The sequence below is a fragment of the Periophthalmus magnuspinnatus genome, chromosome 15 (genome assembly GCF_009829125.3).
Source record: "Periophthalmus magnuspinnatus isolate fPerMag1 chromosome 15, fPerMag1.2.pri, whole genome shotgun sequence".
Classification (NCBI taxonomy): Eukaryota; Metazoa; Chordata; class Actinopteri; order Gobiiformes; family Gobiidae; genus Periophthalmus; species Periophthalmus magnuspinnatus.
Window position 1 is genome coordinate 3,141,793 of NC_047140.1, and position 15,361 is coordinate 3,157,153.

The window sequence follows — 15,361 nt, forward strand, 5'->3', positions numbered from 1 at the left end:
TGTTGAAGAAAAATAAGAGACAAGAACGTATCACGCCTGTGCTGTGCAGCTGCACTGGCTCCTTTTTCACATCAGGTGCATTTTAAAATGTTATTGATTGTGTTTAAGGGACTACAGATGAAAAATAGCCTATCTGGCTAATTTTGGTGCATTTACAGAAATGTTAATTAATGTAAAATGTGTGCACTCTATGGGTCCTCTTTATCTGAGGGAGTTACTGGAGCCCTATACTCTGAAGTCAAAGCCAGGCTCAAGACCAGCTTATCAGTCTTTAACGCAGTTTAAGACCAGACTGAAAACCCTCCTCTTCTCCCTGGCATTTAACACTATAGCTACACAGGATATTGTGGTGTTTTATTGTACTTGTCCTATGTATTGTGTTATTGTCTTTTAGTTTTATATGAAGCACTCTGTTCAGCTGAAGCTGTTTTAAATGTGCTATATAAATAAACTTGAATTTAATTTAATTGAATATTTTGTTCTTGCGTTGGATTTTGTTCTCTTGGGGAGTATCAGTTGTAATCCTCTCCCCTTGTATCAGTGATAGAAGGACTAGTTTGAGACGCTATGTTCAAAACTCACATCTGAAGTCCATTATGATCAAATGTGTTTATTGATAAGGGCGTCTTGTGATACAAAAAACAACAGGAACAAGAATGCATGAGAAATTGTCAAATCTGCTGCAAAAAGTGATGCAAATTAACAACACAACACTAAACCAATGTTTTAAATGGTAATTTGCAATTGAAAATGTTTTGGATGGCGCAATGAGTCTAATGTGCAATGTGTGGGATGTGCAATGAGTGTTATGTGCAACTATGGGAATTGTGCAATTTTAATTTTGACCCAAAATTGAAACTTTTTAATATGTTGTTTTTGGCTATTTCAAAACAGTGAAAGGTAACAGGGTGATCTAAATAAGTGTTAGCAATTAATACCAGATAGAAGTGTAATACCCCCTCTTTAAAGTACAAGGTGTATGTGTACTATGGGAGAATAGAATACAATCTAACTGGAGCTTCAGGCCAGTTGTTTATGAACAGAGCACATATAGGCAGGAGTTTGCTGTATATAAAATACTTTTATGTGTCTAATATAGTGGCTGCTGAGGGCACGCAGGCTGGTCTGCTGTTTATCTGTGTCGGATGTCTCAGGCTGTATTTTATAACAACATTAAAAACAATGTGTTTTGTTTCATATTGCATGACCTCATAGTGTAATCAAATGAGCGTGCTGATGTATGAGAGGGCTCTGCTGGACATCACAGGACACTGCTCTGGACTGATTTATTTGTCTAAATCTTCTGTTTGTAAGAGACATTTTAATGAAAACAACAGACAGTGAGATGCAAAATATCTTGAATACAAAAATACACTTAAAAGCCTCAACCAATGTTTGTTTCATAAATTATGTTTATATGAACTTCTTTAAATAAACTGGATTTTTTAGAACAATTCTTGCTCTTTAAAGTTTACAAAAGATAAATACATGTCTCAGGGATCTGATAACTGAAGCATATGAGTAAGACCTGATGACATTATGGAAGGTGAAGTCAAAATGATGTAAGATTCATTCAAATGCTCTCTCTTTCCTTCTTCCTCCTGCAGACATAGCTCTTCTTCTGCCCTTTAAAGGTGCACTATGCAACCTTTCTGGTGGAGGGTCTTGACTACTAAAAGTTTTTGCTTTACCTGCATGGTCCACAATATGGCATTAAACTTTTAAGTACATGGAGACAAGCTGTTGATGCCACCGGGCCAAGATCTGTGGAGAGGCGCCCACTCACTGACAGAATGCATGAGCAGCAAAAACACTTGAAAATGAATAAGAGCAAGGTAGATCAGTTTAATGCCATACTTTGGTATATGCAAGGCAAAAACAAACAAATAAAAACATGAAAAACTTTTGGCTTACATTGACTTATTCCAGGTAAAGCAATAACATGTCCATCGTCAGGGACCAGCCATCAGAAAAGCTACATAGTGCACTTTTAAAGCACAACTATTATGCAAAATTGACTTTTCAGAGTTTTTAATCACATCATAGTTGTTTCCCCTTCTCTTTTCCCCTCTTGTTTTTGTTTTTGTTGTGATTCGTGCATGTTTGAGCAATCTTTGGCTCTTTGTCGTGATGACGTCTATGTCGATGACGACTTTCATTGGGCACCTCAGTTTTCTAATGCAGAAGTTAATGGACTTGTTTCTTTTATCAAGTTGTTTTAGATTTAGATGCTAATTATAACATAATGATCCATGAATGTCATAGATTAGATCTATATAGCAGACACAAGCACAATATCCTCTGATCCTGTTCTGTGGACCTGGAGCCTTCCCTCACCTGGCTGGATGACCCAATATCTGGCTAGAATGACCCCCATACTACCATGAATACGCCTCCCCTTGTCCCTTAGTTGAGTGGGCTCTGTCCCTTCAGACTTGAGCTCTATCTCTAAATCTATCTCACTTTAGTCATGGACACATCTGCAATGGCCCGTCCATGGGAATAAACATAATAAATTCCATCTGAGCATATAGTTACATTAACACTTGTCCAAAATAAGTGAACCATCTCTATCAAAACTCTCTTTAAAATGTAGACTATATATCTTTCCTTATGCATAAACACAGCCCACATAAAGCCTGCACTGCCACATATAAGCCTGAAATGAATGGAGTGATAAACACAGTGTTAAAACCAGACACCAAAGCATGAAAAGAGTGACACCAATTAAACGTATTGAAAGTAAATATTTGGACTTCACTACCCACAAGCCCCCAGGTGTCTGCTTATACTTCCCTTACATGGAAGCCAGCGCTGCGGTCCGGGACTGGGGTTATGTAGGCCTGTTAGGCACCATTACCCATCATGGTCACATGTCAGCCACAATTAGTCTCACAGCAGAAGAAGAGCACACAGAGCACACAGGCAATAAGGGGCCTGGTGAAGAGCTATGTGTGTAAAATTAAAATTCTTGGCATGAATAATTTTACAAAAAGATCTGATTGTGATTTTCCAAAAAAAAAAAATGCAATTGGCTTTTTGTTCTTAAAACTGAACTATGTTTAGTTTTAAATCAGTTTTACATAATATTTTCTGCATATTTCTTTATATTGGGTATACGGGCCCACAGGAATGGGAGGCGCCCTGTGTGATCTGTGGATCGATAGGGAGGCTGCGGAACAGCACACTTTGGGAATAGCTGTTCTACGTTATGGCATTTAATTCATCTATATTCATGGAGACAAGCAGGTGATGTCAGCAGGCCAAGTTTTAGGTCACATCTGTGGAGAGGTGAGCCCACGCACAGTAAGAATGCATATCTTTTTTCAGTTTATTTCAGATTTCATGTTTGCAAGTGTGTGCGCGCGTGTGTGTGTGTGTGTGTGTGGGTGTGTGTGCGCGTGTGTGTTTGTGTGTGTGCGCGCGTGTATGTTTCTGAACTCCATTTAATTTAAGACCACTGACACTGAAATATTAATGTAAGTGGAACAGCAGCCATAAATTGTACTCATGTAAGAGCACTGTTACTTTAAAATAAGAGTACCGGTACTGTTACTTCAAAATAAGAGTACTGTAACATTAAAATATAATGAGAAGAATAACAAGGTAGTCAAGTAAGAAAAGTATTTGGGGAAATACTACTCAAGTTAATGTAATTGAATTAAATCACTGACTAATGTGGTGTTGTTGTTTTGTTTTTGTTTGTTTTTTTGCATTTAAATTTAGACACAAGTCATTTGTAACAGTTTGCAAATTTCAACTATTTTTTCTTCTTTGCAACAATTACATGGAGTGAAGACATTACCAAATATGCCTTCTTGCGCATAATGCTTCAAATTGCTGTATTTTGGAACTGATATTTCACATCTATAAATATTTAGCGCATGAAATCAGATTAGGGTTTATATGTATTGTCTTGGGGTGACTTAAGTGCACACTGCTTCATGTTTTACACAGGGACAATTACATTTGACAGCTCCATGATCAGTTGATACTATCAGGTGTGACTGTGAAAGCTTCAGGCTCAGAATTCTCCTGTTATTCATTTCATATCTTTGTTTAGATAAAATCCTTCCACAGTGTAAATGTACGCAAACCCTGCTCTTATGGAAGACTCATTGTAAATTGCTCACAGACTCAGCAGTGAACCGCAATCAGTGCGTTTATACAGCAGCCGAATATAGGGCTGCTCCCATAGACAATAGGCAGACTTAACAGGCCTGATTATGTAAATGCACAAGAGACATCGCCCATCCATAGAGCAGCACCCGAGGGACCACAGCACCCATTGGACTGTCAAGTACAGACACCAATATGACACAGGAATGAGGAGAAAAACACAAATGTTCTGATGGGTCTTTCAGACCAGTCAATTTGCCAAAAAGTTAAGAAATTGTGCAAGCTGTATTTGTTTCAAATGAGGTCTTCTATTGTTCCATCCATCCATTTTTTTCCACTTATCCGGGGCCGGGTCGCAGCAGACTAAGCAGGGACTTCCAGACTTCCCTTACCCCAGACATGTCTTCCAGCTCCTCCGGTGGGACCTCAAGGCATTCCCAGGCCAGCCGAGAGACATAGTCCCTCCAGCGTGTCCTGGGTCTTCCCCAGGGCCTCCTCGGGAGGCGTCCAGGAGGCATCCTGAACAGATGCCCGATCCACCTCAACTGGTTCCTCTCGATATGTAGGAGCAGCGGCTCTACTCTGAGCTCCTCCTGTGTGACCGAGCTCCTCACCCTATCCCTAAGGGTGCGCCTTGCCCCCCTATAGAGGAAACTCATTTCAGCTGCTTGTATACATGATCTTGTCCTTTTGGTCATTACACAGAGCTCATGACCATAGGTGAGGGTAGGAACGTAGATTGACCGATAAATCGAGAGCTTTTCTGGCTCAGCTCCTTCTTTACCACAACGGACCGATACAGCGACCGCATCACTGCAGACTCTGCACCGATCCGCCTGTCAATCCTGTCGATCCATCCTTCCCTCACTCGTTAACAAGACCCCGAGATACTTGAACTCCTCCACTTGGGGCAGAGACTCACCACCCACCCGGAGAGGGCAAACCACATTTTTTCCGATCGAGAACCATGGCCTCGGATTTGGAGGAGCTGATTCTCATCCCAGCCGCTTCACACTCGGCTGCAAACCGCCCCAGTGCCTGCTGTAGGTCCTGGCTAGAAGAAGCCATCAGGACAACATCTGCAAACAGCATCTTCTATTGTTTCATTCATTTATGGCATGTCTTTTTTTGCTATTAAAAATATTGAAAAACATGCAGTATTTATTATGAGTGTGGCCACCTCTCCACAGATCTGAACCGTGACTTGGCTTGGTGGAACCACCTGTTTGTCTCCATGGAGGTAGATACATTTAATGCCATACTGTGGAACATTCCTGGCAAATCAATAACCTCTTCATGGAAACAACTATTCAACAGAAAAGTTTCACAGTGCACCTTTAGCAGCTGCATTAATTGTTGCATTGTTTTGAACCAAAATTATTTAACTTTCTTTAATATTTCTGTAATAAGATGCTTTAGTGTGTTACTGTATATGTGAAACAGCTTTCTGTATCTGTGTGTGTGTGTTTCAATGTAACACAATAGAACATTAACAACACAACTACATACATTATAACTGCAGTATACTGTACCTTTTATAAGTGAAATTACAGAGAAAATAGTTTCGACAGCATATAACAGGAGGCCCATATTTGGACAGTCGTATTTCTCATCCTATATTTGACGTTTTTACACAGTGAAGTTCATTTGAATTACTTTTTTTCTTAACAAGCTACAAGCAGCTGGACTTGTCTTCATATGGTTGTCATGACAGCCAGACTTCACATGTCTGCCATTGTGTGTCAGGATCTATGTCACAGACAAGACAGACTGTGATGTCTCCAATGTCACTGTGACCAGACGACTCTACAGGTGGGAAATACAGCACTTTTTGACTTTTGTTTGGAATAAATTGAACCCCTAATTACTTTTATTACTATTATTCATATGTAAAAAATAATTAAATAAAATAAATAAATAAAAAAAGTCGTGTCTAATAGTCCACCTTAACAGCTAGTCTTTATCTCTAAACTAGTAGGCTAGTTGTATACTGTAGTTTATTTATGTATTTTTTTTTTCCCCCTGTACATTCATGGCTTGAAAAACGTTGCTCGTGCCTCTCCATCACGCGCAGAGACTGGCACATTTTTGATACATCTTATTGAAGTATTGCAGGAGCGTGTATTCTGGATCCCTGGCAACAACACAGTCTCATAATTCAAGTAACAAAATGAAGACGTAGTAGGCGCACGGTGGAAGTCACGTCACGTCACGTTGTTGACAGTGGGTCGCGTGCGCCTCTGAGCGGTAATGAGCCCACTGGCCCCGCCTCCTTTCCACCTTTTATGCTAATTCCAGCGTGATGTGACGCGGAGTGGAGGGCGCTTTGTGCACCGTGTCTGTTGCTGTTGCTGCTGCTTTTTATTCTTTCAATTTCGAAACGTTTGTGAGCGACTCGAGCTGTTTGTGAGAAGCGCAGACGCGTTTATCTGGACACACAATGACGCGTGCGCTCCCGTGAAACCAGCGGTCCACCGGTACTTTATATACGGGAGAAACGCACCTCACCGGAGCCATGGGAGGTCAGATGACGAGGAATAGCTTCTACGGTAAGCCCGTACATGAATGTATCCCACGTTGTAATGGAGCACAGAGATAATGTATGTGATAGACGCAGCGTGCGCCCCGCGCGCAGGGGACGTGGGTGTCCTGTGCGCAGCATTCTGCTTTACACAAGTCTCACTGTGTTTTCTAAGTCACGACTGGTTGGATAAACGTGTATTTTACCACTGACTGTATTAACCTCTATGATATTGAATAAAACCTTTTGCCAATGATGTAATGTTTTCATGATAGACAACATCCTGCTTGTTTTGAACTTTTGAACTTTTAGATTGCTATGTGTTGTGAAATTGTAAGATATAGAAATGTTTATCACTTGGATTTATGTTTTTAGTCAGTGTCTCTATTCGACACAAACACATCTTTGATAATAGTAGCATATAACCTGATTAAACTAATCTAAATCTAAATGAGTCTGTAGTTTCTCTATTGGCAGTCAAACTTACACTAATCCAGGAAACAGGATTCAAATCTACTCATGTTGTCAACTTGAAGCTTTAGTCACTTACTCTAAAGTGGATCATGTTGAGTGGGAGTTTGCCTGTTGGGCTGTAGTACTTTATTCGATTAATCGGTTGATGGAGTCATGGTTGATCAGTTTTTTTAATTAGTTACAGATTATAATGTTTTATATGAACAACAGGAGAAAAGAGAAAGCATGGAGTGAGACATCTGAAGTTTTAGGAGTAACGAGACAGTTTAATGTGCCTTTTCTTACTTCTCTGTATAGTACTTTTTGAGTGCGATGCTAATAACTTGATGCTTTTTGCCACACCATCTTTTAGTGGATTAATCGATGCAGGGCCAAGACTTTCTTCAATGGACTACAGCCTTACTATTCTCTTTTACATTGTTCTAAAGAAGTAAAGGATTTGGTGCCATTATGTAGTTTATTACTTATAGATTGGATCGGATTGTTGTAGTCTATAAATAGTTTCTCTCAAGAATTGTCCAACAAACCTTAAAAAATATGAATGAGCACTGGACCAGTACACCACAACAATACACCCTCCATGTTTTTTAATAGTACCTGCATTATATACACTGTAGCCATCATTAACCTTGACCTAGACAAACGTTGGAATGACCACCCATATTTAGTGCCTTCCCAGATTCCTCCCTGAAAATTCTTGGCCCCCTGACAAGAGCTGAGCCAGTCCATGAAACTGTAAATCTAATCTAATCCTGATCATGTACCCTAGTCCAAGTCCAGACTCAGGGTTTGTATCCATCAGGCTCTGTGGGATTCTCTGTGGATGTGGCATTCCTGCATGAGCACATCACAGGCCGCACTGGGGAAAGTGGGCTTATGGTAGTCTTCTGGGGTTTTGTGGGTATGAAACGATTTGTAAATAGATTTGCAGTGCTTTTGGAGGAGCTAGAAAGCAATGGCCAATCCCTTTTATTCAGGGTAAGGTGTGGCAATACAGTATAAACTTTTTTTTTTTTTTTTATCTTTAATTGCTGTGTAATAGCTATGATCATAGAGTTACATTTGCCTTATTGTTTATTGACACCTGACTCCAAACGACAAACACTGTTCACCTTACTTTGGAAATGGCCGTGTGCGCTGCCATTGTCATTCAGGTTGTGTTATTCTACATGGGGCTGTCGATCTTTACAGTAACATAATTCTAGATGGACTCCAGTTTTACCCAATTTTTTGAAAAATCTACCTACTTTATATCACATTTTTGCAGTGAAACTTCTCCAAATTCTCCATTTAAATTAATGGGATTCCCCTTAACCGGAAGTACCACCACAAAGAACACGAGATTTGGAGCGTTTTGAGGCAAACGTGGGCGGACAGAATAAGGTCAAACCCCAGATGAACTAGAAGTATTTTTGCACTAGTGAACTAGTTGAACTAGTTCCAATAATTATTTTCAAATTTGTAGGCAGGGTTAATGTGATGTCATTTTAAACTGTCTTAACTGTAAATCCATCGTTTACAGTTGAGCTGGAGGGCAGGGGAGAATCCTGTGGTAGAATTTGATGTTTAACTCACAAAATGCAGGTATTTTGTCTGGATTTGTTGAATTTCTCTTTTGTTACCGGATCTTTCCACATGTGAAGTGATCAGCGTCTTCCTCATGGGCAGAATGATGATTTGGATGTGTTTAGCTTTTTTATTATCAAGGCAAAAAGTGGTGGGACATTTGTGTATCTAATATCTACATCCACACAAGGATAAATGATTTTTTTTTTTAAGCTAAATAATAACAATCCTAACAATATTAAATAAACTGTGAATGACTGTTTGTGTGGATGTTGCTTATTATCAATGGTCCCAATATCAATTAACCTGATATTTTTTTTACATAATTTTGATTTCTTTTGAGTAATAAAAGTTGAAATAATAATAATGTTGTGCTCACATGAAGTCACAACATTCCTGAATAGTTTAAAATGTAGCTGTAAGGCAGGGTACAACTCTATGATGGAATTTGCTGTTTAAATGTTAGATTGCAGATTTCTTGTCCTGTTTTATGGTTAATACCTCTGTAATTGCTTGGCCTATCCACATAAAACAAACACTGGCACAAAATTCAACGCTTTCCCTGTGAGTATAAATAAACAAAAGTGAAACGAACGATCTTTGGACAATAGCTTCAGAAAGTGGTGCCATTATTGTTCAACATTTGTGGATGATATGTTCAGATTTGATAACGTGAACACAACCTCTCATGATGTGATTGGGCTTCTGAGCTCAACCTTGAGGCTAAAGCGCAGAATGGTATTACAAACCGGTGATGCTAACCAGATCTGCTCTTTATTTACTCATGTTTTGTTTGTCATTGGCCGATAGTAGCAGCCAAGTCCACACTCGAGCGTTTGAGTGTAAGGCTCAGGTCCTGGGCCACTGCTGTGACGTCGGTCCGGTACTGGATCACTGTGAGGGGACTCTGGTCTGTGTTAGCCGGGACCTCACTGGCACACTGCACTCTTTTGTAAACATAGAGTGACAGTCAGTGTGTTAGCTACAATGGTTTGTACAATAGTGCCTGTTTGCAGTCATACTGGGGGTGTGAATAGGAGAGGAAGCTATAAGAGATATATAAGGATTAATAGTGCTGTGTTTAAAATGGTCCTCCAGAAGAATGCTGTGGGGTATTTTTTTATAATGACATTACTTAATCATACTTCACATGGTTTAAAGGAACTAAGATTTAAAATTCCATAAACCGTGTCCCCAGTTTGGTCATGTTTTTGAGGTAAACATGTTCAAATCAAATGCAGCTCTTAGTGATAACAGTTTATGTTGAATGATTTTTTATTACAAAAACAAAAACATTGGACATGATGGCCAAGATGTTTATGTTATAATTTTGTTTTTAGCTCTCAAGATGATTATCTAATCAGAAAACAGAATGATTTTCATCTGAGTCCTCACTACCTAATCTTCACCACCTGCAGCAGATCATGATTCAGTGCTAGTGCAGCCTCTGCAGCTCAGTGAGGGCATTTTGGTGGTTTCGAACTTTCACATGAGGCCTGTCCATATACTGAGAATGAGAAACACTTGTTTGTGTCCTCTTTCTGCAGGTTAAGGCTCTGGACACAGGTTCAGTTGTGATTGTGTTGCCTTTCTTAGCTCATTGAGTGCAGACGACATACAGGTCCCTTAAAGCCCCATATTCTACTATTTCTGATCTCTGTTATAATGTTGTTTCTTCATCACAAACAGACCTGGAGTTGTGTTTTGTTTCATTAACACATGTTTTACACACAAACCCTGCAGATTTAGGCTGAGTTCTTCTCTCAAACTGAAATAAAACTGTCATGTGGTAATACAGAAAGTGCTCCACTGTGTTTTAAACTCTACACACCGTCACTGGAATCATTTGGATCATTTCAGTCCTGGAATTTCCAATCTCTACTGAACTGAAGGTAAAAGGAGCTGTTAACTTGAAAACTACCATGTTATGACATCACAGACTAATAAAGTGTTACTCACACTTGTGTGAATGAAACAAAACACAACTCCAGCTATATTTTGAGGAGGTAACAACATTATAACACACAAAGCTCACTAGAGTCAATGGCACGTAATACAGGACCTTTAATATTCAGAATTTACGCTAAATAGGTACCATTAGTATTTTGTTTCTCTTAAGTACCTGGTTGGGGGGTAGGCTCAGGTAACTGGTTTTACAGGGGGTTTCCCACTGTTAAGAAGGGTATTCAACTTCACAATGGCTGAGCTTATTTAACAAGTATAAAACAGGGCATGAGACAATAAGACAATCAAATGTGTATGATTAGTTCTAAATAAAAGCCATAGTTTGTTCTATGTTTTTTCTTTTTTCCTATGAGTTACTTCTCATGTATTGCTGAACAGAATGTGACTAAGTTCATTAAGGTCAGTTGTCAGTTAACTGCATAATCAACAGTAAATAGCCTTAAACAGTCAACAGCCACATTGTCTGCCAAATACAGACAAACAGTCCTGTTTTTCTTTTGTTTACTTTTGTTCAGTGTGACATTGTAGTTTGAGGTGCTTAATCCAGCCACTTTGGGTTTTAGGATGTGCTAATGATGTTAATAGCAATAATACAAGCATAGATAATCCCAGTGAAGGATTTTCCAAATGAACCACGTAATAAATACCAAAACAGCACTATAAAACTGTTAGTATCTCCATTTGCCATTTACCAACCATCTAGTCGCAATTATTTTTTTTTCCTGAGTGCTCAATTCGAATCCAGGCATGTGGCAGATGGCCGACCAAGAAAATGTTAAAGCTCAAATATTAAACAAACCATATGTAAGAATCTATAATTTCATAAATAAAGACCCCAGATAAGATGTGAACATGCTCAAACCAAATCTTCCTCTTACAGTTGACTATTGTAACGCTGATGTAGGGCCTCAGTTATCAATCACACACTAAACTGTGAGTACAAACTGAAAAACAGCTCGTACGGTTTGTGGGCGTGTCACGTGTGATTTACTATTGGGAAGTGTGCATTGTTTCTGCTGCAAAACTAATATGAAAACGAGAGCATTCTGGAAGTGCAGAAGTTTGGATGTTTCTGCTCCTATTGCTCGTAGCTGTTTAGCACATGAGTAAAAGCTTGATGAGTCCTTTTTTGTTCAATTGGGTAAACCTAAAAGGACTCTCTGATGTGACTCCTCACTGCCTAAATCCCAGCAGGTTTCATACAGTTCCTTTAAACCCAAAACATTCTCTTCATCTGTGAGTTATTGAACCGTGCAGTGTTAAATAATCATTGTGACAGGCTTACATACACTTCATTTTCCGGTATGTGGTACGACATGGTGTATTATTTGCTCATACCGTTAATTTGTTCTTATTTTTCTGTGTTTTCCCCCTGTAACACAATATTGAATGATTTAGCACAACCCACGCTGCCTAAGATGACCTCACCCTCCGTATGAGCCCTCAGAGGTGCTTATTTCAGACAAACAGGAAGTCCAGTGCTGCTCTGGTCACTGCAGTGGACAATAAAGACCTGGTGTCTTCCTGAAGAGTTCACATCTCGTCTGACATCATGGTCGCTCTATAGTCTGAGGAGCTGTTATGACTTCATTATAGAGCGCTGTTGTCCAGGCAGCACAATAGCACATTGTTCTCCTGCGACACAACCAAGAGCAGAGCTTAACAAATACTACAGTCAGGCCAGAACACTTGGCTGGAGACGTAGAGGATTTCTTGGGAAACAGCACTAAAAGTAAATGACTGAACTGGCTGATAAATTAGACTTTTTTTAATAAATGCGGCGCCTGGTATTGCAAAATTTCTGAATAGGGAATACGATACCTCATTACAACAGGGTTCCTTCAGGCACTCCAGTTTCCCCCATCAACCCAAAGTATGCACTTCAGGTAAAATCCTCCAGCTAAGGTAGTCCTGACCAAGCCTACCTCAAGATCTGCACATTGGTGCTCATTGGTCTTATCGGTTGCCTAAGTAGCATTGAAGCATGGGTCCAATGAGGGTTAAAAAACTAAAACCTTAACCTTATAACCAGATTAGGACCCACTGGAATCAATATAACTTTTACAGTTTGGGTCTGACCAAGAGATAAGCACACAACCTTAGCAAAGTTGCAATGAAAAATACAAGAAATAGATTTATAAAACAGCAATAAAAAGTGTTAGGTGAAGCATAACAGAATAAACAATCCAAAACATAGACTTGTGACAGTGAGGAAACATTGGGAACAGAAAGTTTGAGTCAAGATGATAGTTTATGCTTTGAAAGTGCTCTTGGATGCTTGATAGTAAAGTACAATTCTAGCATTTTCAGTAGCCTATATACAATTGTAATTAAAGACAAAACAACTGGATTTTGGGATTGTTTACAGTTCTCTCTAGGTCACCCTCTTAACTTGATCTTGCACCCATGGCAAAGGTGACTGTGGTAGATATTGATGCTTTTGGGGTAAATGTTCACTGCTCGCACTCAGCTGACAGCTCTAAATGATTTATTCTCAGTGGAGTCGGCCTCCTGAACCACCAAGGTCACTCTGTCCAGCGTGAGCAGACCGGACATGAGGCGTGTCTGTCAGTTGGGTGTGTGGGCGAGCTTTATAGTCCTCCAGGTGCTTGCAAATACTGGGGTATTGATTTTTAATAAACAACATCAACACACACACATGCAATCAAGGAAATATCAAAACAACTGGATTTTGGGATTGTTTACAGTTCTCTTCCCCTAAACTTGATCGTGCACCACATGAAACAAGGCATGTCTGTCAGATGGATGGTGTGGATGAGCTTTACGGTCCTCCAGGTGCTTGCAAATACTGGTGTATGGATTTCTAGTAAACAGCATCAATAAGGATGGACAGGTGGCATAAATGTAGAAAAATAAGGGAAAAAAAGGGAAAAATAGCAAAAAAAAATTCCAGTTCAGCTCAATGAATAGAGGCCAACAGGTTTTACTGCAACATGATGCTACATGTTAAATAAAAATGATTAAAGGTGTAACTTTTCTGGTGTAGGGTCCACCACCTGCTTCTCTATGGAAATGCTATTGCTTTGCCTGGAATGTTCCCCGTGGTATGGCATTATGCTGATCTACCTTGTATTTATTCACTGTGTTTGTATTGCTAAAAAATACCTTGAAACCATGCATTTTTATTGAGAGCATGGGTGTGTCTCCTCAGATCTGACCTGTAACTTGGTGGCACCACTTGCTTTGTCTACTACAAAATATAAAGTTGTCTTACTTTGTAATTAGTTACAATTTTCCTTCCAAGAATCAAGCAGCCTTTAAACGAGTATTTTAAAATGACATCATCTAGACTGTCATTCATCACCGTCATTATTAATGGCGCCTGTGTCCTCGTTAAAAATCAAATCTCAATCCAGTGTTGTGGAAGATGATGCAGGTGATTGTCAGTGAGATATCTTACACAAAACATCACCTGTGTCCTTATTTGAACTTTTTACACAACATTGCAACTTTTTAGGTTAAGTTCTTAAGTTTAACGATCATTTCTTATAATCCCATTTTTCATGCACAGAATATCAGACTTGTTGACACTTCAGGAGAGTGAGATATCCTCGCCTTCTATGAATCATCGGATGTCTGGCTCTGAATGAATCAAAACATCATGTAAGGAACGTTTTCAAACCTCCAGCAGCAGGAGACAGGGAGCATTTGGCTTCAGTAGGGACTTATGTGCACTCTTTACCCAAGATTCCTCCAGTAAATCTGTCACCATGCACACCCAAGCTGACACACGGGATGTGATTTATCAGGAATATTTTCTCATAAGTAGGACGGACTATATTTCACTTTTGCTCAGAGGAGGAGGTAGAAAACTGTAGTGATTAGTATGAGTCATGTGTTAGTCTGTGGCTAATTTTTGCCACTTCCTTCATTTCATGTCTCACTTTGCAGCAGTTTTATATATGACCACACACTGACTTCTACCACCTACACAGAGAGGGACTGTGTGCCAGGATAGTTTGGGATGGTAGTGGTAAGAAATGCCATTGGCGCAGAATGATGGCCATGTCTGTTGATCAGCCCCAGGGCAGCTGTAGAATTCCATCAGTTATACAGACGAGCATTTTCTGAATCCTCAAAACAGCATGAATATTTTATTAGTTATCTAAAATGAAACAAGTAACAATTAAGTGATTTACATCCAAATCTTAGGATTTTTTAAAAATACTATTACAACTGAACATGGGTGTGTGTAACCTGCATATAACCTTCATACACACAAGTTTTCCACGCCTCATGTGAACACTCAGAACCTCCAAAACTCACTGAACTGCAGAGGCTGCACTAGCACTGATTCATGATTGGCTGCAGGTGCTGGGGTTTAGGTAATGATCTGAGACAGACCTTTTCGGTTTAAACCAACTGACGTTGAAATTGGCAACCCAAATGAGAGGCTCATGTGAAGCTTTGTGATTGGATAATGATTTTAAGAACCAAACCACCAAACTGAAACATAAACAACATGGCCATTGTTTCCAATGTGTTTGGAATTGAGAATAAATCAGCATTACAGTTGTTATCTGTATATCAGTAATTTGATTTGAACATGTTTACCTCATATCTGGGGACACACATGTATGAAATTTAAAATCAAAATCTTACAGACTGTCTCCTCAATTCTCAAATATTTTCCCATTATACAGAATTGAGTTGTTATATCACAAGCCAATTCAAATACTGCTTCATAGCTAGAAT

General features: G+C 39.4%; 1 protein-coding gene across 1 annotated transcript in view; it reads left to right on the forward strand.

The window, feature by feature from the left end:
* Window positions 1–6,430: 6,430 nt before the first annotated feature.
* Window positions 6,431–15,361, forward strand: part of LOC117382889 (E3 ubiquitin-protein ligase NEURL1-like) — a 50,894-nt gene continuing 41,963 nt past the window's right edge. The window contains exon 1 of the mRNA XM_033980129.2: window positions 6,431–6,668. Within this exon, the coding sequence (XP_033836020.1) occupies window positions 6,635–6,668 (34 nt within the window). The 5' untranslated portion in view covers window positions 6,431–6,634. The remainder of the gene's footprint in view (window positions 6,669–15,361) is intronic.